This window comes from Limanda limanda, chromosome 15 (genome assembly GCF_963576545.1).
Source record: "Limanda limanda chromosome 15, fLimLim1.1, whole genome shotgun sequence".
NCBI lineage: Eukaryota > Metazoa > Chordata > Actinopteri > Pleuronectiformes > Pleuronectidae > Limanda > Limanda limanda.
The window spans coordinates 3,884,331-3,907,049 of record NC_083650.1 but is presented as its reverse complement, the minus strand read 5'-3'; the positions used below and the strand labels follow the sequence as shown (position 1 = coordinate 3,907,049).

At 41.6% G+C, this 22,719-nt stretch overlaps 1 protein-coding gene across 1 annotated transcript in view; it reads left to right on the top strand.

The window, feature by feature from the left end:
- The window catches only part of atrnl1a (attractin-like 1a), a 182,918-nt gene that overhangs the window by 83,182 nt on the left and 77,017 nt on the right, over nt 1-22,719 (top strand). The window contains exons 23-26 of the mRNA XM_061087743.1: nt 4,839-4,933; nt 5,642-5,720; nt 8,208-8,365; nt 22,640-22,701. Coding sequence (XP_060943726.1) covers nt 4,839-4,933; nt 5,642-5,720; nt 8,208-8,365; nt 22,640-22,701 — 394 coding nt within the window. The remainder of the gene's footprint in view (nt 1-4,838; nt 4,934-5,641; nt 5,721-8,207; nt 8,366-22,639; nt 22,702-22,719) is intronic.

Here is a 22,719-nt window from a genome sequence, read left to right as displayed (position 1 = left end):
TTTGCGTTGAGGTGCAATGTCAAAGTCAGATGTGAAGCAGACTCATGACTTCTGGTGTGGACAGTCAGAAGCATCAGATGTTTCAGAGCGAAGGGTCACACATGCTACATTTAGCATGTCAGTATTTTTCTAAGAAATAGACGTCCCTTATTCATGGCAAGAAAGGAATTTGTTGCCCAAATGCAATGGAAACACTTTTCCTGAAGTCCAGGACAAACACTGGACCCAATGCATATTAGACCATAAACATAATAAAGTACACATCCCTCGGTCCTGTCCTCTGAGAGGCGCTATAGTTCCATTTGGACCCATACTTATAGAAAAGATGTTGTCCGAATGCCATCGAACAACTGAGCTTAAACTCAAATAACAATTTACAGAAGTATCCTGGTTAACGTCCAGGAACTGGCTGGTGAAATAGATACGTTTAATATTCCACTTTTATTTTTAAACCACTGCATCTATGTCTTCTTTTTTATCTTCATTATTTACATTTATAAGAGCCCAAACAATATGGATATCGGGGTCAGACACAGATGTGAGGGAGTGAATAATGTCCAACTCTGTCCATTAGCTGATATTAACTATTGGCAATGATTCTAAAGATGTAGTTATGAAACAGAAAAGTTTGATATTTTTCTATTTTCCAGTTACTTTAATAGAAATAATTATAAATAAAAAAAACATAAATACAACTTTCAGGCAAAAAGCATTGAGGCAATCTATTCTATTCTATTCTGTTACTACATCACAGAGACATAAAGTACTTGTAATCCTGTTAATCCCCACAGTTTGTATTTGTCAGTAGGATTTCCTTGATGTGTTCAGACTCTTTACTAATAGACAGAGAAAGACATATCAGCTTTATCATTTAAGCCAAACATCTTACTTCTGTCATCTGTCTTTTTAACGTAATGTAACATAGAGTTATAGAGAGTAAAGTCACATCCCAAACAGAAAGTTGTTCTTCTTCATATTAACAAGCAGCCTTCAGAAACTGAATTTGATGAAATGTTTTCATCAGGCTGATAAATGTTCAGCTATCGACAGCAGAGTTCCTCTTTGAGGACGCAGCGCGGGGGGGTGATGCTCTGGTTGAATTAACGCTGTCATATTGAACCACCAGTCAATTGATGGAAAAGCAACTTGGCTATTTAATGAGTTTGCCCCCAGTCAGGCTTGCATTTATGAGCAGGCATCACCAGGACAACGCTTTAATAAACCGCTGTCATACTCCATCACAGTCAGCTACAAGGGGACGTCTCATTAGGGACGGCCACCAAGTGCCCCGTCACTTCTGCTGGAGAGACCAGCAGCCAGTGGAATTATCAGCCTCACACCAGTCGGGCTGCAGTCGTCGCTGCCCCCGGGGCTGCTGGGTAGAGCTTAGTCAGGCCAAAGGAGAGCGGCTCCGATATTTACTGACAGCCTCACAATCCCAATTAAAGGACAATTAGTGGAAGACGACATGAATCGGAAGAGAACACACAGAGTGAATCTTGTTGCAGATTCCGAGCTCAAAGTGGCCGCACAGCAGCAATCAGCGGGCGGCAGCCTTCACGTCCTCGGGCCGTTCATTAGACCTCGATCCTGCTTCAGTCCGGGGCGCCTGATGTTTGTTGACAGGCACTCTGTCCGGACGCCTATCTCAAGTGGATTAATTGGTCCTATAAGGCCAACAAGCTTTGATCTAATCAAATAGTTGCTGTTGACAGACTGAATTAAACAAGAAATATTCTGACTGATTCTGGATCAGTTTCAGTAACTTTCAGTTTGGAATTTGTTAACACACGAAGACCTGAAGAAACGTGTACAGTGACTGTGTCCCAACTCAAAATGCACATTCACTTCTCAGAGACTTATAGGTTGAGTACAAATAATGTTGTTTGTGACTGTTAATTCTACTACAGCATGAGACTGTAGCTGTTATAGTTTCTTCAAGATGATTGTAATGTATTTGCTCTTCCACATAACGCACAGTCAAAGACGCCCACACTCTCTTGCTGATTGGTTCTTATCCGTCACATGACTAAACAGGGGATGAAAAGCATCCAGTTCCAGTTCAAGTTCCATCTCATCGTTTGCTCCAGGAAAACAAATCCCGGTTTTTACTTTCCACCATCGCTGTTTCTCCTTCGTAGTCTTTTCTGTAATAATGCAACCAACTGCAGAGGAGACGATCTACTTCCACCACAAGATCATTGTGGAATTAGAAAATAACCAATTTAGAATAGTTTGGAGTGTGTGTGTGTGTGTGTGTGTGTGTGTGTGTGTGTGTGTGTATAGTTCAGTTCTCCCCTACATTACAAATTGTATTGATTTTCACGTGTTTTCTGACTTTTCACGACCGTAGGATCAGTGAACAGTCTCCAGTAGAGACACTGGTGAGGCTGATCATTATGTGAATCCATCCCTCAAATCAATTGAGTTTCTAATAAATCGAGGTCAGCCGACCCCATGCATACATTACCTCAAGGTTTACCTTGACCTCCAGTCGGCTCTGGTATTAAATCGGTGTTGTCCTTGTGTTTACTCCCGCCGTTCTAACGGGTTTTCTCGACGAGGAGACGCCGTAGCGTCTGGCCCGCGCTCCGTCAGGCAGCTGTTGCAAATGGGAAATAATGAGTTGTTAACAAGCATTAAATGAAACATCAGCGAGAGACTCAGACACACTGACATTGAAGCAGAGTTCACGCTTGTTTTTGGATTTCTATTCGAGAAACAGGGCGCTGCGATATCAGATTATGTTCCGGCTGAGGGCTTTCTCTTCTGCCTTCTCATTCCCCATCACAGTGTTTTGTTTCATATTGGCTGAATCAGCTTACATATCATGGTAATAATATCACCCATCTGTGAACCTGAGAAATTGGCATGGACTATTTCTATTTCAGTTCATCTGGGGATGGGTAATACCTTCAGTGTTACCTTGCTGCGATTTATCCGGAGTGAGACTGCGTAAGTGAAACTGCTGTCAGATTTCTCAGATGGGATTTGTAATTAGCTGCGATGAACTTTTAAACCTCGCGGAGGCTCTTCCCTCTAACAGCCTTGAAATCAAACATATTGGAAACACACAGAGGGACTGCATTAATTTGTTTTCGTGCCGTACTCTCATTTGTTTGTTTAACTATGCAGACACGGGCCCACCTGTAAATACTCACCAGCTGCAGGTGGATGCAGGAAGTGACTCACACGTGCATGCACATTTACAGACGTGTAGGAAAATGCAAACACTCCGCGCATGAACATGCAGACACACTGGTCCCTCTCCTCTTTTTATGAAGTCTAAAAACCCCAAATACTGTGAAGTGGTGCAGACGACCCTTGTGGGATAAACAACTGAGCAGCGGCGGTGCACGTCTGCCTCGGAGCGAGGGAGAGAGAGATGTTCAGAGGAAATATTATCTTTGATGTGATGATATCTGCTTTTCGGGCTAACTCGCCATGAAGGCTGAACAAAACAAGAGTGTTTGTCAAACATAATTTGCTTTCGTCTCGGTTACGCCCTGGGATTGTACAGTTGAGAGGAAGGTGATAACTTAACACATCTCTCTCTCTCTCTCTCTCTCTCTCTCTCTCTCTCTCTCTCTCTCTCTCTCTCTCTCTCTCTCTCTCTCTCTCTCTCTCTCTCTCTCTCTCTCTCTACATTGTGTCACACTAAGTTGTTCTGCTCCGCTAGTAAAAAAAGGCTCCTGCAGAGTCACTGTCAGTGTTAAAGTTCCCTTCTGGGGAAAAAATAGTTTTTAAACATGATCCCCTTGTTGCTTTTATATGATAAAAGACATATTCTGAGCGAAATAAGCAGCATCACGGAAAACATGTCATCACTCGCAGAACATGATCAGTGCAGGAAGTGGCGCACATGGAAATGAGTTGTGTCGTCGCTAGTTTGTTTGAGGAAGTGGTTGTTGGTCACTCACTGGCAGACAGACTCTCTTTGGTGGGTCAGTTTATAATTTTCAGGACATCCGACATCTTTAAAGGTTCTGTGTGGAGGATTTAGTGACATCTAGTGGTGAAGTTGCATGTTGCAGTCGAATACCCCTCATCTGCCCCTGCCCTTCTAAATATGAGGGATAACTTGTGACAGCCTTCAGAAGTCAGAAGAAAAACTGAAGAAAAGTGCGTTTTGACCTGAACTTTCTTTGGATACAAACATCAAACACACACTTCTACCTGGTTATCCTCCCGGTTATCCTCCCGTGTGCCGTCTCTCTCCGTCTGTGCTTCTCACAGACAAGGTGACCCGGCCTGGCTCCTGCTGTCTGTCCAGATGTTGCATTGCCGTGATTCTCTCCGACGTCGGCCATTGTCTCGCTGACAAAGATCAGCTTGCAGTCGCTCAGCTGGAGCTGCTTTCAGAAATGATTAAATCTCTGAGAGAACATGATTATTCAGACTCTCGCTCCTGTTGTATTGATCGGGGCGTTCGAGACAGCGGCCTCCTCGTCGAGCGTGGTCGTATTTATCCAACTAATGCTGAAATACATAATAGAGTGTGTGTGAAGGTATGTGAACGCAGCTTGTTTATCGTGTAGCTGTTTGTGATCTTTGAGCAGAAGTCTCAGTGTTGTAGCCTTATTCATCTAATTGAATATCGACTCCCGCTCCTCGTCTCCCACAGTTTTACTTTCATAAATCTGTCTGTGTTTGAAGCTGGTGTCAATAAAAATGACCTGAGATGGAGACTTTGTTTGAAACTGACTTTTCCTTCTGAAGGGAACCGAGTGAGCTCCGAGATGGAATACAACAAAAAGAATTGTTTTAATTATTGAAACAAGTGATAAAAAGAACAATAACTGGAATTTCAATGCAAACTCATTTCTCTTTTTGTCCAGACAACCTGTTGATCGATTACCAGTTTACCTTCAGCTTGCTGCAGGAAGATGACCGTCACTACACGGCAATCAACTTCATGGCTACACCCGAACAGGTAAAACACAAGGAGACATATTCTGCTCGTATTCGTGATCGGTCTGAGAATTGTTTTGCAGAGTTTTGTGTGTGGGAGTGTGGGATGTGTTGTCTATTCAGCAGTGACGTGTATATGCCGAATTTACTGTGTAGTCAACAGAAAACAAGGCTTGAATCCACATGAACGTCTTGTCCCAACTAGATGAACCCATTCTACACATATTCTACATAAGTAGGAACCTGCTGTCAGAGACTCTAGAGTTTTATTGGACCCGTTTTTCCTCCTCGCCGCTGAAAGGTTTGTTCTGGCACAACTAAAAGTGGAATATTTGAAGCATCGTAGATAAAATCTGTGGAATGACACAAGGAGAGACAGAGTCAGATCCGCCTGAGGTGACCCAAGTTGAGATGAAGAACGAGTTCAAGTTTAAAATGGTGCAGCAGAGAATTCTCTTGTTGCACTTCATGGAGCTGGAGGAAAGTGAGTGAAACAACCAGTCCAACAACTACATAGACTCACAAATCTCCACAGTGGTCGATAAATAAATCAAGAAATGAGAATAACAAGGATTTTTCCTTTGCACTGTGTCTGAAAACATTGTAAACTTTCTTTATTTCTCTTTCCAACACTGTTTCACTTCTATCTGTGTCAGATTTAAATCACTTTTTCACCATTGTGTCTTTTTAAGTGCGGCTGAGTAACTCTACCTTTTTTTTTTTTTTGCAGGCCAACAAAAATCTCGACATGTCCATCAACGCCTCCAACAACTTCAACCTCAACATCACCTGGTCCTTAAGCTCCACAGGTAGAAATCTCCTATATTTACACTTGTCTTGAGTGAATAATCTAAATAAATAGTGTTGGTTTCTTTTCTCTGAGGAGTTCTGGCTTCTATATACGTACAGAAAATGAGTTATTACTTTATTCAGGCTCAGACATCTGCTCAGGGCTGCATATTGTTGCTGAACATAACATCTTGTATAGAAGAAGAGTTCCCAGGTTTGGGAAATCCAAAGCAGGTGTTTATTTTTTATAAGAAGAGATAAATGCACAAATCTAGAAAACAAATCAGTCACGACTTTGCCCCAAAGTAAATAAAAGCAGACAAAAATAAATGCATGTTTACTCTTAGCTCCATCTATTCCACCATCCATATTCTTCTGCTTATCCTGTATCGTATTGGAGTTTAAAAAGTTTCTTTCATCCGTATCAAATACCATTTTCACCAAATCCTGTCGATATTTCCACTAATTACATTTTTTAATTCTAAGCTGATGAGGAATTTGGCTAAGAAATGATTAGAAGCAATATCTGGAATGAGTCTTTTAATTGGGGCATTTCTCAGACATTTCCTTTCTGTGTAAAGACAATGAAAAAGAGCTTTTATTTAAACATGTAATTAGATTAGTGAAGTGTGTGTGATTGTAGTCGGCCTCTGAAGCTCGGTATCCGCCCGTGTGTGAACATTTATTTCCTCCGTCAGCATCGTTCGCCGGTGGCGGGGGGGGAAGGGTCAGATCCACTTCCTGCTCGCCTCACAGGGATTCCCCCTTCCTGACAAAACACATCCAACGCTGTTTTGAATTTTGGCATGGGGGCATTTTAAATATATTTCCTCTCCTGATTTCAATTAAGATAAAAGTGCTCTGCTTTCACCCTGGCAGCGTCTGGGGGCCAAGAGCATCTTCAGCTGGGGACTGTGGGCCTTCTGTGTGTGTGTGTGTGTGTGTGTGTGTGTGTGTGTGTTTGTGATTGTTTGTGCGATTGTGTGCAGTCTATTACAGAGTGTTTAGTGGCCCCTGATAAAACAAGCGCTGGAAATGTTTTATACACAGCGTCAGACAAACTCAGGAAACTTAACACGCTCTCACTCCGAGTGACTGTGAGGTGTCATGAAAATACCTGTACAGATGAATGTTTATTCATCTGTTTTGATTACAGACTTGTCTCCACTGTTTTCACTTCACACCGTCTGCACAGTGTGAACATCTCACACTAGAGATATGTTCCCACTGTTCAGACGAGTAACTCGGTTTGGTTTTTATTGTTCTGGTCTCATGTGGTTTTGTTTCAATTCATAAATATCATGTTTGTCAAATCGACGGCACATGTATATTATAACAAAGTACAGCTGAGGCCATGTCTCCCTATTTTTATCAGATTGTGCGATAGATTTCTGTAAATTCAGTTCAAAGTAATATGTCACTCTATTCAGTGAATACACTGAACAATCTCACTCTTAAAGTACAAATATAAGGGAAAAAAGGAAATGGTCTGATCACCTATACATAATTTATTCATCATTAATCCAGATCAAGGTGCATCATTCTTAAGATAGAAATGAGAAATGCCAGATGTTGCAGTGTTGATGAATCTGCATCTGCACCAGATGAATCATCTCCTCTCAGTCCCTCGTTCCTTCACCACGTTTAGAAAAAATTGGTTCAGTAGATTTTGCATAATCCTGCTGAAACCAGGGGAACAAATCACCTGCTTGGCAGAGGTAATAACTAAGAAAGAAAATGTGAAGGTAATTCAGTTTAATTTAGTTTTTACTGGGCTAAGTTGTTATTCCATTGGTTTCCCATGTGACCAAGTCACCATCATCATCCCCACCAACCCCCACAGTTGTGTTAGGGTCTGAGATCAGGGACCTGCCTGCCGATCAGACCTCAGCAGCCCAGTGTCTCTGGAAGAAAGTCTGAAATGTTAAAACTGGTGCGAAAGAAAGAAAATCATTTTTAAAGCCCATTTTCTGAGCAGCAGGATCTTGTTGTCGTCCTCAACACATGAAATGGGGAAAATTTGTTTATGTCAGTTTTTCAGCAAATAAGCCATAACCTCATTAGCAGAGATGTTTACTGAAACAATGGAGCAGTTTCATATTGATGTAAAACCTCAACCTTTCTATGCACTGACAGATCACTGGTATCTTTGTTGTCATTTCACCAAACCAGTGACGTCTCTCTCCTTTTCAAACTTCGTGAATGTTCGTGTCACCTCTGAGTGACTCCTTCTCTCTGAAAAACCAGAAACACGAGCGGCTGCTGTTCTCTCTGTGTTCGCTACAATAAACAAAACCTCCGAAGCAGAAAGATAATAAAACTCACTCAGACTTTTAACTGTTTGTCCCTTTACCCTTCACGAGACCTGCCAGACACTGAACTACCACAGATTGTTTCTGGATTTCTCTTCCGTGTAAAAGACTTCTCTTTGTTGTAAATATTTTTTCACACGTTGTCGCCCTTCTCGGTTTAAATCCTCTTCTCTAACATCTCTCTGTCGCTCGCAGCCGGCACCATCTCCGGTGAAGAGATGCCCATCATCGCTCGGACCAACATCCGGGAGCACAGGGACAGTCTGTCCTGTGAGAAGTTCAACTTCAGGCTTCACCACAACATCACTTTCTACGTCTACGTGTCCAACTTCAGCTGGCCAATCAAGATCCAGGTAGGAGGCTCAGGGGGCGGGGGGGAATACACAGGGTCAATTCCGAGGAGGACGGTGGAAAGTTAACTCCGCCAACGAGGTTGTGTTACATGCTGTTTGGGTGTCTGTTAGCAGGATGGTGCAAAAACAATTGAACAGATTTTCTTGAAACTTAGTGGAGGGGCAAGGAAGGATCCATTAATTTCTGTAGCAGATTTGATTTTGATTAAATGTCTCAGATGTTGCAGAGATCAAAAGAATCGAAACCCGACAGTCGGTTTATTCTCCAGTTCAGGCGTTTGAAGGAAGAAGCTGAATTCTGGTTCTTCATCTTCTTCAAATCCAGTTTTCTGGAGCCGACTCTCCACAAAACATACAGTCGAGACAGGACGCTGAGCATAAACCATTCTGAGGAGTGTTTGGCAAATCTGCTATCACATTTAATGATCTGTGAGTTTCCCAATGTCTCTCCATCAATTATGCAGCCCCGGATTAAATCTCCAGGCGGCAGCCCCGCACACACTCAATATTCACGCTCCGGCCTTATGATCCGTTAAATTGAAGCAGACTTTTAGCAGCGATATTTTAAGATGAGTGTCGTGCGGGATGCGGCGTGTGCGCTGATGGATGGAGTCAAGAAGTGACATAATGGAGGAATTAGAGGAGGGAGACGACAGGCAGGCTGCTCGACTGATGCTCGGCACGTTCGTACAGTCAAAGCGTAGAGGGGTGAGGAAACGGAGGCAGATGAAGACAAATCAGAGGAAGGATGGAGAACACAGTGGGTGCTTGGTTAGAAAAACATTCTAAAATCTAAAGTAAAATACAGAATTCAAATATACACTTTTAATATATAATATATATAATATTTTCTTTTCTATCCCTGTTAACTGTGGTATGCTTTGTGTCGTAAGATAATGAAGATACTGATTTTGTAGAATATGGATAACGCACAAACACTCTGGCTGCTTGCATTATTAAACTTCCACCTCTTAATTAATCCAGAAGCAAGAGGTTTCTTCTTATCCCAGAGAATGATGAGTCAAAGGCCTTGTCATGTGAAAATACACCCAATAATATCTTAAAATCAATTCTGAGGTTTAACAGGAGCCAGTGAAGTGAAGCTTGAATCTGGGTTAGATGGTCTGTCTTGTGTTTTGCAGAGGAGTCGACACAGTGGTTGCTGCGTTTTGGATAAACTATAAATTATGTACATTTTGCTGACTCAAACATGTGTCACAATGTTAAGATTACTCCAGAATCTCTTTCTCATAAAACCCTGACGAGTTTGAATGAACTTGTATGTGACCATTTCCTTGGTGAAATGTTGGCAAATGTATTTTTTCCCATGGGATTATCGTAGATAAACATAATAACATAACTTCCTAACTGTATCAATGAGCTGCAGTCGTTAGCTGTATATAAATCATTAGTGTTTTATTTCCGAGTGTCCAGCCCCTCGTAACGGGTCGTTTGTCCATCGATCACCCCCCCCCCCCCCCCCGTGCGTTTCCCATTAATGCTGCATTATCAGAGCTGCTTGTATCTGCTGGTTGAAAGGTGATAGGATAATTACCAGGACGAGGCCTATCTCGCCGCCATGTGTAACCCGAGAAGCACTCGGCGTCCGGCCCTGTGACCTTGGTGACTTCCGACGCCAGGAGAGGGCAAGGATGAGAAATTGTCCTGAGAATTGATAATGACCCGGACTGATGTATTTGATCTAACACACACAAACACAAACACACCTAAACACAAAGGAGCCACCACACACACACACACACACAAGCATCGATGCACTAAAGCGCTGAATGACAGAAAGAGAGGAAGTCAACTGGTCCTGGTTCTGAATCGAGGAACGGCTTGTTTAACCATCTCCATAAACCTGAAATTCATATTGTACTGTTGTGCAATAGGAGTAGACTTGACGTTGGCTAATTATTAATAATCATGAAATATGATTATTAAAATAATAAAAATTATCTATCAAAAATAATTAAATTATTAATTGAAGATGATCAGTAATCAAATAACAATAAAACCACTAATGAGAAAATAGGAATTATCAATTAGAAAGTACAAGCTATCAATTAACAATGATAAGGTTATCAACCAAGAATAATGAAAATAATTAGTCAAAACAATAAAATTATCAATTTAAGAATAATACTATCTATATTAATAATTGAGAAAGGGGGGCACCACCCTGGTTTCCAGGGACCAACGATGTCAAGCTATAATTATCAGTCTCATAATGATAAATGTCAAATTAATAATGTCAATATTTTAATATTAACGATTACTTAATAAACAATGAAGGCTTCTAAGTTCGAGCACAGGCGATCATAATCCAGCTGCAATCACATACATATGCACAAATAATCACAGACTACAGATACTTTAATTACAAAAGTATTTATTAAAAAGGGGAAATAAAGTTATAATGTTATTCAATGATTTATCATTTTAACAAGCTCCGATATTTCAAAGATAAACACAGCAGCAGCACTTATCACAATTCAGAAAATACATGTAAAACCTGCGGTCTACCTATGTATGTCTGTCTCTGTGTGTGTGTGTCTGTGTCAAAGTGTCTCTCTGTGTGTGTGTGTCTGTGTGTGTGTGTGTGTGTGTGAAATAAAGTTAGTGTTATTTAATGATTCACCATCTTAACAAACTCCCATATTTCAAAGATAACAACAGCAGCTTATCACAATTTAGAACACGCATGTAACCTCTGGTCCATCTATGTGTCTCTGTGTGTGTGTATCTGTCTGTGTCTATCAATGTGTGTGTGTGTGTGTGTGTGTGTGTGTGTGTGTGTGTGTGTGTGTGTGTGTGTGTGTGTGCGAGAGAGAGAGAGAAAAAGAAGGGGCGTGGCGATGACGCGTAGTGACATCACATCTAAGATGGAGGCCGATCATGATTCGTGGAATCAAGGCCTAAAAACTCTCAAAATGGCGGATTGACTACAAAACAAGATGGCGGAGCCGTTATGAATTTAGAGCCAGGATGGGAGGAGAGAGAGAGCGGAGGCGTGGCAATAATAGACTCAAAATGGTGGGTTAACTTGCGTTATTCAAGATGGAGTCTATGTTAATGACACCATTTGGCCGGAGCGCACACTGGTGGTCGTCACATGAATTACACAAAGGAAATTTTAGACAAAGAGAATTCTTATCTCTGCTTGGCTTTGGGGGCCGAATGGTTTCCAGATGTGTTCAGCCTCTCTAAGCATAGATTTAACTATGTGACATGACCTGTATTATAAATACAGGTCAGAAGTGTGTATAGGTCGGTTTAGAAGGAGAGAGAGAGAGAGAGAGAAAACATGTAAGGAGAGTTCAAAGAAGCTCTTAAAAATACGCCTGAGATGAGTTAACAGTGATTCACCCCTCAGCTCTCAAGCGAGCGTTGTGGGCCGAGGTTCTGATCGGTGAAATCACTGCAGACTCACACAGACGTTAACAGTGCGGGCGGAGGCGCTTCTCGCGGCCCTATTTACTTGCAACACAAAACATTGCGATCAAACCGGAAACCGGAAGTAGCGGCTCGGAGTAGTGGCCGGCTAAAACAATGGAACACGGAAGTTCCATCAACAAAATACACTCAAGTATTAAATCAACACGCTACATATTAAAACTAACATCTGCCCAGATAATCAAGTCTCTTACTGTACCACCCTCGCGGTGTGTCTGCACCTCGGCGCGAATGTGTCGGGGGCCAGTGAATCACATGGTCTCTCTCACGAGCGGAGCTCCGGAGCTCAGCCGCTGGACCGGACAAGGAGCGGATTTTCTCGTGCCCTGTGACAGGATGAACGTCGTCTTCTTCTGTAACAGCGGAGAACGTGCTGTTTTACAGGAACGGAGTGGATGGCCTCTTACTCCTCAGCGGGATGAACGTCGCGCTTCTGCAGGGGACGGCTGGATGGAAGCCGTTTGTAGATCGTTGGAAAAACAAAAGTAAAGTCCGTGGGGAAAATGAAACAGTTTGAGATCGTCCAGCGAGCAATTTCCTGTTTGATCTTTCCAAGTTAAAACAGGAAAGGTCCTTTCCAAAATAAAAACGTCGACTAAGATAAATGAATGAAATGAATTGAAACAAACATCTTATTGCCTCCTTAAGCAACGGGAACCTCTGGTCAGACCTGAGGAGGCCTAACTGGAACGTCAGTGCTGGAGTGAAAAAGAGCAGTTAAGAGAAAAGTAGTTCCCTCCTTAAGTTGCTGGAACCTCTGGACAGACCCGAAAGGGCCTGATGGGAACGTCAGCATCGGAGGAAAGAGAGAAAGAAGTTAGTTTCCTCCTTAAGTTGCTGGGTTAACTGGTGAGACCCCGGGGGGGGGTCCCGTTGTCACATCAGCATCGGAGTGAAGAGAGAGAGGTTTCTGTGAGCTCAGCCTATTTAAGTCATGTTCTAGGTGACTCCCCCCTGGGAGGAGGGGTCAGGGGTCAGTGTGGCCCCCGGCCAATTGAGTTGTCAGGATTTGGCCCCCAGGGGCGGGCTTACATTGGGAACCCAGGAAGTGACCTGCTGCCACATGGTGATAAGGGCCACATGCTGGATTTTTAAATGTAAGGGGTTACCCGAGCCTGGCCTAAGGTTTTACGACTCTTTGTTCTATGTCAGATCACTGGGCCTTGCCCAACAGTACTTAATAATCTTTATAATCTGAAAGTCAGTTAGTGGAACTATTCCTGATCTCGTTCATGCCTCCAACAGGATGAACCTCAATCTATTTGCTTATTTTTCTGGCTTCTCAGATTTTAGTTTTTTTCACTTGTGAGGTTGATGAAGCTCACACTCTCATTGACTTGTGTATGATAAATACAATCGTTATCATCATGAATATCGAAGCCACTGTGAATTCTGTTCCACAATCATAACTTGTGAAATTCAGATTCCTGAAACGTAGAAGAGAGTTATTTTCAGTCTGTTGTATTTGGAGCTGCAGCAGTGATGACATTGTTGACGCTTTATGTATTGTGTAACTGATGTTTGTGCAGCGAACGTTGATGCTGCCTCGACTGTAGATTTAACACTAAATGAAAATCCATAAACTAGTAATTTAATCACATCAGTAATTAACATGGGAGATACATTTATCTGACACTGCTGGAGAATCTAATGAGTTTTATTAAAATAACCTTTTAGTGTGTGTGTGTGTATGTGTCTGTGGGTGTGTCTGTGTGTGTGTGTACTGGTTTTTGTTACGTCTTTAAGACCAAAGATTGACCCTAATGAGGCTAAATGTCATTTCTTATCACTTGTTAAGGTCAGAGGTCAGAGGTGAACTGTGGGTAAGTTAAGGTTTAGTTAGATTGAGACTTGTCGTCCATCTTTATTTACAGTTCACTATAAAAGGTAAAATATTGAATTTTTTCAAGATACACAACAATTTTACTATAATTGTTCAGCAGAGCAAAGATCATGTACAGATTTGTTCACTCCTGCTACACTGCAGCTTTATGCAGATTTTAGTTGTGTCTTCATTACAGTGTAAATATACATCATGTGGCCGTTATTTTATTATTCACGTTTGTTTACCTCCAGTGTAAAATTATAAAAGGTGTAATCACTGTGCTTTTATGTTTGCGGAGGTAAAAATTCTGTATAAGCCAGTTGGTGTTTTAAATATTAATATGAAGAACATTTGATGAGCTCTCCTCTTTTTCCCCCTCTGTTCCTTAAGGATGTTGGTTTTTGGCAGCCGGCCTGTGCTGGTTTATGATGTTGAAGTGATGAGCTGCAGTTGTTATCACTTTTTGTGTTTGATTCATATTTTCTTCACCAGAAAAACTCAAAAGCTTCGGTGACATGTATTTGATCTTAATCATGTTTTACAGTTTCATATTCCAAGACAGAAGAAGCTTGACATTTGTGTAATGAAGAAAAACATCTTAATCAAACACAAAAAACAGTGTATCGCTGGTTGTTTTGGAAGAAAATCACTTTTTTGTAATTTAAAGTTTCCTTTTAGAAGTTGCTATAACAAAGATTTCCAATATTTGAAATGTCACATTGATACCTAACACAGAGATAAATATATTCGTCAAACTTAAAGGGATAGATCACCCAAAAAACTCCCCAAATATCCTCTTCCAAATGTTTGTATGCTCCTATTTTGATTAAATTCAGTTGCACCAACTGTTCCTGTAAACTTAATCCTGAATCGAGCCTCAGAAACGACGTCCAGACGAATCATAATGTCCTCAAAAGCTGCATGTCCTCACTTCGCTGGTTAACTAATCTAACTCCGTCCTCAGGAATGTTTAAATCCACGAGTGGCCACACATGCGTAATACGCACTCGCTCCCTGATGTGACCTGTGAGTGTTTCCCCGGCGGCGTCCTGACGTCAGCGAGGACCCGGGGGCTGGTGGGGGGGCTGAGGGCCAGAGGTGTTAGGATCAGTCGCTCTGCTGGAAAAGATTTTGATGGTTTGTGTCACGTTGAACTTGCACCTTCGTCCTCACGTCTTTTGGAGACCTAAACCTGACGGCTCCGGAAGTGTTACAGCAGCAGCTCAGGCTTCATCCAGGATTAGATGTTGGAACTATAACTGCAGATCTCTGCTGTTTATGAAAGAAATCATTTCATATCTAAAAACATAAACACAATGTCTGTGAAGTCTCATTTAGTTTATCTGATTTTAATGTTTTTCTTCCCAACTGTATTTTAGAGCGACTTCCCATTTGAAGTCAATAGAAATCATAAATGATGAACTTTTACAATCAATAGAAAAACAAGCTGCAGTCTGTCAGAAGCAGATTCAGTTCATCACTGTAATTTGTTCCTTTTGACACCATTTTCCCACAAACCAGAACTGACCCGGTTTCGTTTCTAATCAAGAACTCATGATTTATTGATCGAGCGCACAAACACGATGGGAACATGACCCAGTTTCACTCCTCATCTTTGTTTTTGAAAGAATTAACTGTTCAGTCAGAAATTGTGGAGCTCAAGACCGCAATCCTGGTTTTTTAATTCAGCCTGAAATCTCATCCTAACATGAACGTTGTGTAACAATCTGACGGCGCTGATCTGGTCCTTGTTTGTATTTTGGAGACGATTCAAATCGACGGCAGGAAGCAAAACTCACTTTGCTGTTAAAAGGAACAAGTTGCTCTTTGAAATGACGGCTCCTCGTTTGTCATGTTTGCTGAGCAGTTCCTGTTGTGTGTATTTCCTTCACTCTCCCCCCCCCTCGCTCGCTACGCCTCCGCCGTGCATCACCGCCTACAGGCCGGCTGATTAAAAGCCCTCTGCCAGAGGTGAGCAGCCATTTTGTGGCAGACGAACTCGGGGGCTGGTGTGATTGGTCTGTTGATTTGATTTGCCGCCCGGCGCTCAGTCACTTATTTATCCTCTGCGCCCGGCATCATTAAATAGGATGCCTCTCCTAATCAGATATGTGACACACAGAGGAGGAGGAGGAGGAGGAGGAGGAGGAGGAGGAGGAGGAGGAGGAGGAGGAGGAGGAGGAGGAGGAGGAGGAGGAGCGGGTCTATCTAATGCATCTATCAGGTTGGATCGTGTGTCATGGGGTGAAAGAGAAGCCGCCGAGGCTGAGTGCCCATTTAACCGGACAGGAAGTCGACAGCAGTCATCAGCAACATCGGGACTAATTGGGCCGGAGCTGTGGGAATAAACACAGAGTTTGTGTCATGGCCTCGTCGAATCATAACCTCTAAATAAAGATGGACGACGCAATTCCACTTCCTCCAATTGGACAAAAATGAAGCTAAAATATAAGAACACTGTCTTTTTGTACTTTCCCCTTTAGATTGGAGGCGTGGTCCCGTGCAGACATGCTCCCGACCAATCAGGAGTCAGTCTCTTTTAATAAAGTCAAATAACTTATAATATTTGGGGCTCATGTCACACATGCTAACATGGAGGAGTTGCCAGTTAATTGATACCTGACTGCAGCCGGCCACCAGGGGGCGATCCACATCATTAAATAAACTTTCTCTCGTCACCATTATTATCTGAAGGATTCCAGCATCTATTGATATAATAATGTTAGTGTCTGAACAACTTTATATTTTAATGCTCGAATTAAATAATGATTATGATCCGATGTGTAAAATCAAGTTGAGGCTTAGCTTGTAAACGCCGGAAAACAAACACTCAGCAAAAAATGTCATAAAAGGCTGTTTGTTATATGACCTATAATATAACATATAAAAACATTTTATTACAAATAGAGACAAACAAATATAAACTGTTAAGAAGATAAACAGACACAACATGTATTACTTGGAAATTATATGATATGAAATATAATTTTGAACTGTCAGTTTAGTTTGACCAAATAAAGACATAAATGGATTTGTTCATATAATTTGCATATTTTAACTTTATTTGTATTCATGTGTATGATGATGAACGAGCAACACAAACTTTCCAAGGAGAGGTTTTGTGAACACTAGTCACTCGGCTGCTTGATGAGACTCAACTTTGTATTCGAGGTCGATTAGCGAGCGGCTGAGCCGTGCACGCCGACCTGGATGATGACATCACACGATCCACAAATCAAAAGGTGCAACCAATCCAACAATCAGATTAATAAGTGACGAGTGGAGGAGTATTCGTCCTGGGATTTTATCCTCGTTGTTGTTGTTGTTGTTGTTGTTGCTGCTGCAGGAAGATGCAGAAGTGGAACTCGAGCACCTGTTAGAAGGAGCCACATCTGTGAGCTCTCTCTAACAAGTGTGCACATATGGCGGAGCCGGACTCATTTGCATCGCGTGGAGGTGGAGGCGGCACTTGGCAACTGCCTCACTTTGGTCATTAGGTCCTCATGAAAATGCAAATCCAGACGGGGAATGTGCTGTGCATCTCATTCCCCGGGAAATGCACAAATACTTTTGTTATCTCGCAGAGGTAAATATGTGCGTTCCACTAAAATCCAGGGTTTATATAATAAATTATGATTATGGAGCAGAGAACTGCGCAAGTGGAAACTTTGAATCCGTAAACAGAGAAAGAAGTGAAAATAGGAAATAATAATTGCTTTTCCTTCCTTCTCTCTGTTCATCTTTTGCCTTCATCTGTCGCTCCCTCTCTATTTCTTTTTCTTTTTCTTTTTGTTTCCCACCTCTCTTTTATCCTCCCCACCCCTTTTCTTATTGATTAGCTAAACACTTTCTTTCATACCAGGTTTTAACAAGCAATCCTGGGTTCAGGGTTAGGGAAATAAAAGGCATCCCAGTGCTGTCACAGCTCCTGCTATGTCCCCAGAGGGCCACCATAGGCCCTCGGTAATGACTTGACTGTGGAACCGGGGGTCCTTGGAGTCGTCTTTACATCACTCCTCTTCCTCTCTTCCTTGCCTGCCTCACTACCTTCCTCTTCTTTCTCACACTCCTTCTCGGCGTAATTGGAGTTCTACTGTCTCGATTCAAAAGAAGATACTGGCCATGAACAGTCAGTTGACCTCTGATCTCAGAACAATTACATTCGATAGAAGTCGAATAGTGCTGTTGTGTTTGTGTCATAATGGCCCGGTTGTTTTCGGGAGAATTCCCAGCTGTAGTTATTTACTTCTGACCCTGCAGATTTTCCTTTGTATCAGAAGCAGCTCCACGTCGGCAGCTACAGTAAAACAGCTGCAGAAGCTCCAGGCTCCACATTAAACTGCATCTCTATTGCATTAGCAGCTTGTTTATGTCAGTTACAGTGAACATGTATTAAATGCTCAGGTACACGTGAAGTTCTGCAGCGTATTGATCTGAATCCTGTTTCCCAAAAGCAGCATGAGGCTGTTGACTGTAAACATCTTCCCAACTTTATTTAAACTAGGAGGGTTTTAAAAGCATTGAACCATAAAACTTTATTAGTCGTGACTTATCCAACAAGTTATCAGAAGCTTTATTGCCTCCTGGGAACCAAAGGAAATAAGTCCTCTGTATTCTTTTTTTTATTGTTCTTTACACATTTTGGGTTAAAAAGACCATTGGACCTTTTGAAATATATATATTTTTTATTTTCTTCATTTATTGTGAGCATATAGATGGACACAAACAAAACATGTTGTTCAGGATCATTGTTCTGTGGTAATTTATTCATCCTTATTACAGCCTGTGTGCATGAAGCTTGAATTCATGCGTGTCTTTGTGTAATGCTGTGAGACACGTTTGTGTGTGTGTGTGTGTGTGTTTATGTGTGTGTGAGTGTGAGTCTGCAGTGGTGCGGGTCATGAGTAGAACGGAGGGTGTGGTCTAAACAGCTTATTGATTATATTTGTGTTTAACGACTGCAGTTGTTGTAAATTGAAATGATGGCTGTTGGCTGCTGTGTGTGTGTGTGTGTGTGTGTGTGTGTGTGTGTGTGTGTGTGTGTGTGTGTGTTAGATTAAAAACTTTCACGGGATGAATTTAATGTTCAGTATAATTTTAACCCATTTTTTTGTGTCTGAACTCTTATAAATAGTTTTGGGTTTTTTAACATGTGTGTATGCATGTATTTGTTGTATATTTGCGTGTATATTCTGTGTGTGTGTGTGTGTCTGTGTGTGTGTGTGTACGTCATATTAAGTGTTCGTATGGTCTTTGGGTGGTTTGCTGCATTGGAAACCTGAATGCAAAGCCTTGCTCTTTTCTCCCTGATGCTTGTATTAATGCTTCGTCCCTCTGGACCTAAAATCAGCTTTTCTGCAGCTTTTCCTCCGTCAGGCCGTTTTACCTGCTGCACAATCGCCCGTAAACCTCTTTAATCCTATTCTGCTCCATTTGTTTCTCTGTCTCCCCCCAACGAGTCTCTGAGGATTCGCCAAAGACAAAGACCCAAAGCCTTTGCAGCTATTAGGGCCATTTAGAGGAATCCCCATGTTGAACGGGCTTGAAATGTATTGCTGTCACATGTATTGTGATGCCTGTGATCAGTGGTTTTTATATTTAATGGCACCTGTTAGCTGCACTGCTGCTCAGGGATCTTAAAAGAAAAAGGTCTTTGGCCTTTTCTCCTCCCGTGAGGATCAGATAATGTCAGATGCTAATTTGCACATAAGTGACCTCGACTGTTTCGCTTCATCTTTGTCTGTTTGTTTCTCAAAGCAACGTGAAAGACTGTGAGGACTTTTTAAAGCCAATTCAAATGAAAGAGGACGACTGTGCTCTTGATTTGAAATGAATATGAATGAAAGATTACAGGTCTTCCAGACACGGTTGATTTCTTATGAAACAGCTCGATTAAAAAATGTGTTAAGACGTTCTATTGAAGCTTTATAAAGAACTTAGAGGTCCCAAACCTTGTTCTAATGCCCAAGAGAGAAACTAAATATCTGACGGCTAAATAAACAACAAAGTGTTAGAGCTGATGTCCTGAAGCACAGAAATTTGGAAGCTGAATCATCGTGTCTGTTTTAACAAGCAGCATATTTATACTTCAATATTCATTTTGATTAATTAAGATAAATTTACATTAATTAAAGACATGTTTTTTTCTATTTCTAAGTTACTTTTGTGGTCAGGTGACCAACTTTTAAACTCCTGAAGTCCTTAAGGTGAGATTATTATAAAAACACGTTTGATTTCAGTAGATCGTTTGTTCAACAAAATGCGACTTTGCGTGACAATGTGGAAACTTCTCTCTCTGACCAGCAGAGGGCGACTCCACTTGTTGTTTCTATACGTGTATGAGTTAATGTCGATGTTGATTTACAACATTTTACTGAGGAGTTAGATCTCAGATTGTGGAATAGATTAAATTCCCTGGTGTGTGCCAATGTTAGCTAGCTACACTTAATGAGGTTGATTAACTGAAGTGACTCAGTTGTGCTCCTGCTCTGACAAAAATAAGAGACTTAAATGAATGAAGTTCCCTTTTATTTACTAAAAAGACGTGATGGTGAATGAATTCCCTGAACTGTCCTGCCCTGATATCGATTTTACGTGACGTTGACACTTTGTGGAAACGAGAAGACGCTTCTTGACCCAGTCGGTGTTTGTTGCACTTGAATTTTCATAGAATAAAAACCACTGAGTCGACCTCCATCCAAACAGCAGGAGTTGCTGCAGCAGCTTTTCTCTGTATGTGTTCACCTGCAGCCACGACATCACACTACAGGCTCGGCTGTGTCCTGGAGCTCTGCTGCTCCTCTGTATCTCAGTGGGAACATCAGGAGGTCGTTAGGCTTCCAGCAGGAACTCAGCTGTGTGTTGTTCCTACAGGGCAGAGAAGTGAATGTAAAAAAAAGAATTCTAATGTCTGTGATAAATAATCCTCTTAACACGGACAGGAGTTTTCGGAGCTGAGGGCCAAAGCTTGGCTGTGGAGCAGCCGGCTGCAGTTCACTTAATCTGACATGTGCACAAACAAGCTAAGAGACACAACTGTGCAGTGAACACAACACACACACACACACACAGACACACACACACACACATAAACACACACACAGACACTGCTGAAGACAGAGTGTGGAGATACATGGTGAGGGTTTAGGTGAGGAACCTTTTCCTGTGGATGTGTGAAGTGAAAATATGTTCAGAGGCGACATATGATGATAGATGTTAAAGTGCTGCATAGTTTAAAAAACCCATGATGTCATCTGATCATATTTCCATTCCACTAAACGCATGTCTAGTGATGAGTATGGCCACGCCCCCTAATAAGAGTCTACAAGAACAGGAGACAGGAGCTAAAAAGAGGAGCTGCAGCAGTGGATAGTCTGTTTTTTCTGAATATCAGATCATGTGAACATTTTACAGTCATGACGTAATTTAATATTTAATAAGAATAAGAGCAGATGTTTCTCCTTTAACACTGTATTTAATGGTGTGTTTTCAATGTGAAGAACATACAGAGAGGGAGAAACCTTTTTCCACATCCTACTTAGTTGCTTGTTGTTTTTCGTTCTGTTTTGAATTTCCGTTCATCCAAATGAAAAACAGACAATTTGCTACTTTGCCATCGTTGTCTTTGCTATGCAGATGCTTTTCGGTTTAATTGGCTCAGCTTTTGAGATGCATGTCTGAGTTCTCTGCCTCCATTTCCTATTAAATTATTTAATGTATTTACTTAAATTTTATTCCACCAGGGAAAACTCATTGAGATAAAAAAAATAAAACGTCCACGATAGGAGGTAACATGAATTGCAGACTAATAATCCCTGCGGATGTCTGAGTCAACATGTTTCAGATCTGTGGCTGTGGGAAGCACATGGGCCACACACTGCAGCAGCAGCAGCAGCCCAGCACGATGATGGATGGTGCAGTCAGGGGGTTTTAGCGGCGCTGCAGCATCCAGCAGCTTTGGCGGAGTTCAATTGAACAAAGTGCTGCAGAATACTGGAGAGCACAAAGGGCCAGGAGCCTTTTTCTCTCGGGCTCATCTCATCATAACCTACAAACCATGTGGTGGTGGCTGGTTGCGTGTCACAGGAGGAGATAGAGAACATGTGAGAATATAGAGGTTGGCCTTATGCAAGAGGTCTTAGCATCTGCCTTAGGTGAAAAATAGATGTTCAACCACATACAGATGCAGCTCTGTAACTCAGGTTGAGGAAAAGGTTTTGAAGAATGTGTATTAGAGTTTGGTAAAACCAAGTCCAGAACTTTTCAACACCTTCATCTGGCTTAATCTGTTTTGTTGAATAGTGTTAAACACTATAACCCTCTGGCTTTTAATTATTGTGTTCAAATAATTAAATACATTTAGTGAACTATTCTGTTTTTTAGGCAGTTAATGTACGCCAACAGCAAGTGGACAACAGCACTTTATATATATATGATTTGTCGTTGTGATTTATGATTTAGTCGCTGTGTTAAATTAGTACAACATTTTAAAAAAGGAAGAAATGAAGGAACACTGAGATATGATGAGATCCACACAGACCAGAAACGTTCTCTTTCACACATGAACAATTCAGCAGGAGGTTCTCAGCCTCTCAGGAGAACGTCTGTAGATTCTCCAGAGTTCAGTGCAGGTCTGAAAGCAGCTCATGTTTCATGGAAATCTGTTCAGTCGTTGTTTACTCCTACTGCCAACAAACAAATAAACAACATATGGGGTGAAAACACAAAAATGACAACGATTTGCAAGAGATGAGCAAAAGGAACCAACATGAAATTATTAAATGGGATGAGTTCTGTCTCTTGAAGACGTCATGTTTTGCTCTCGGAAACTGTCATCGGTATGTCACAGAAGACATGTAATATTAATGATGTTATATTCAGACACATTTTCCTCTGTATTTACAAACATTGCTTATAAAAATCCTTCACAACTCAGTTATAATATTGTTAAAAGTTGTGAATTTTCTGTTTCTGTTCCTCTCCGCCCACAGATCGCCTTCTCTCAGCACAACAGCATCATGGACCTGGTGCAGTTCTTCGTCACCTTCTTCAGGTAAGTTTTCTTATTTTT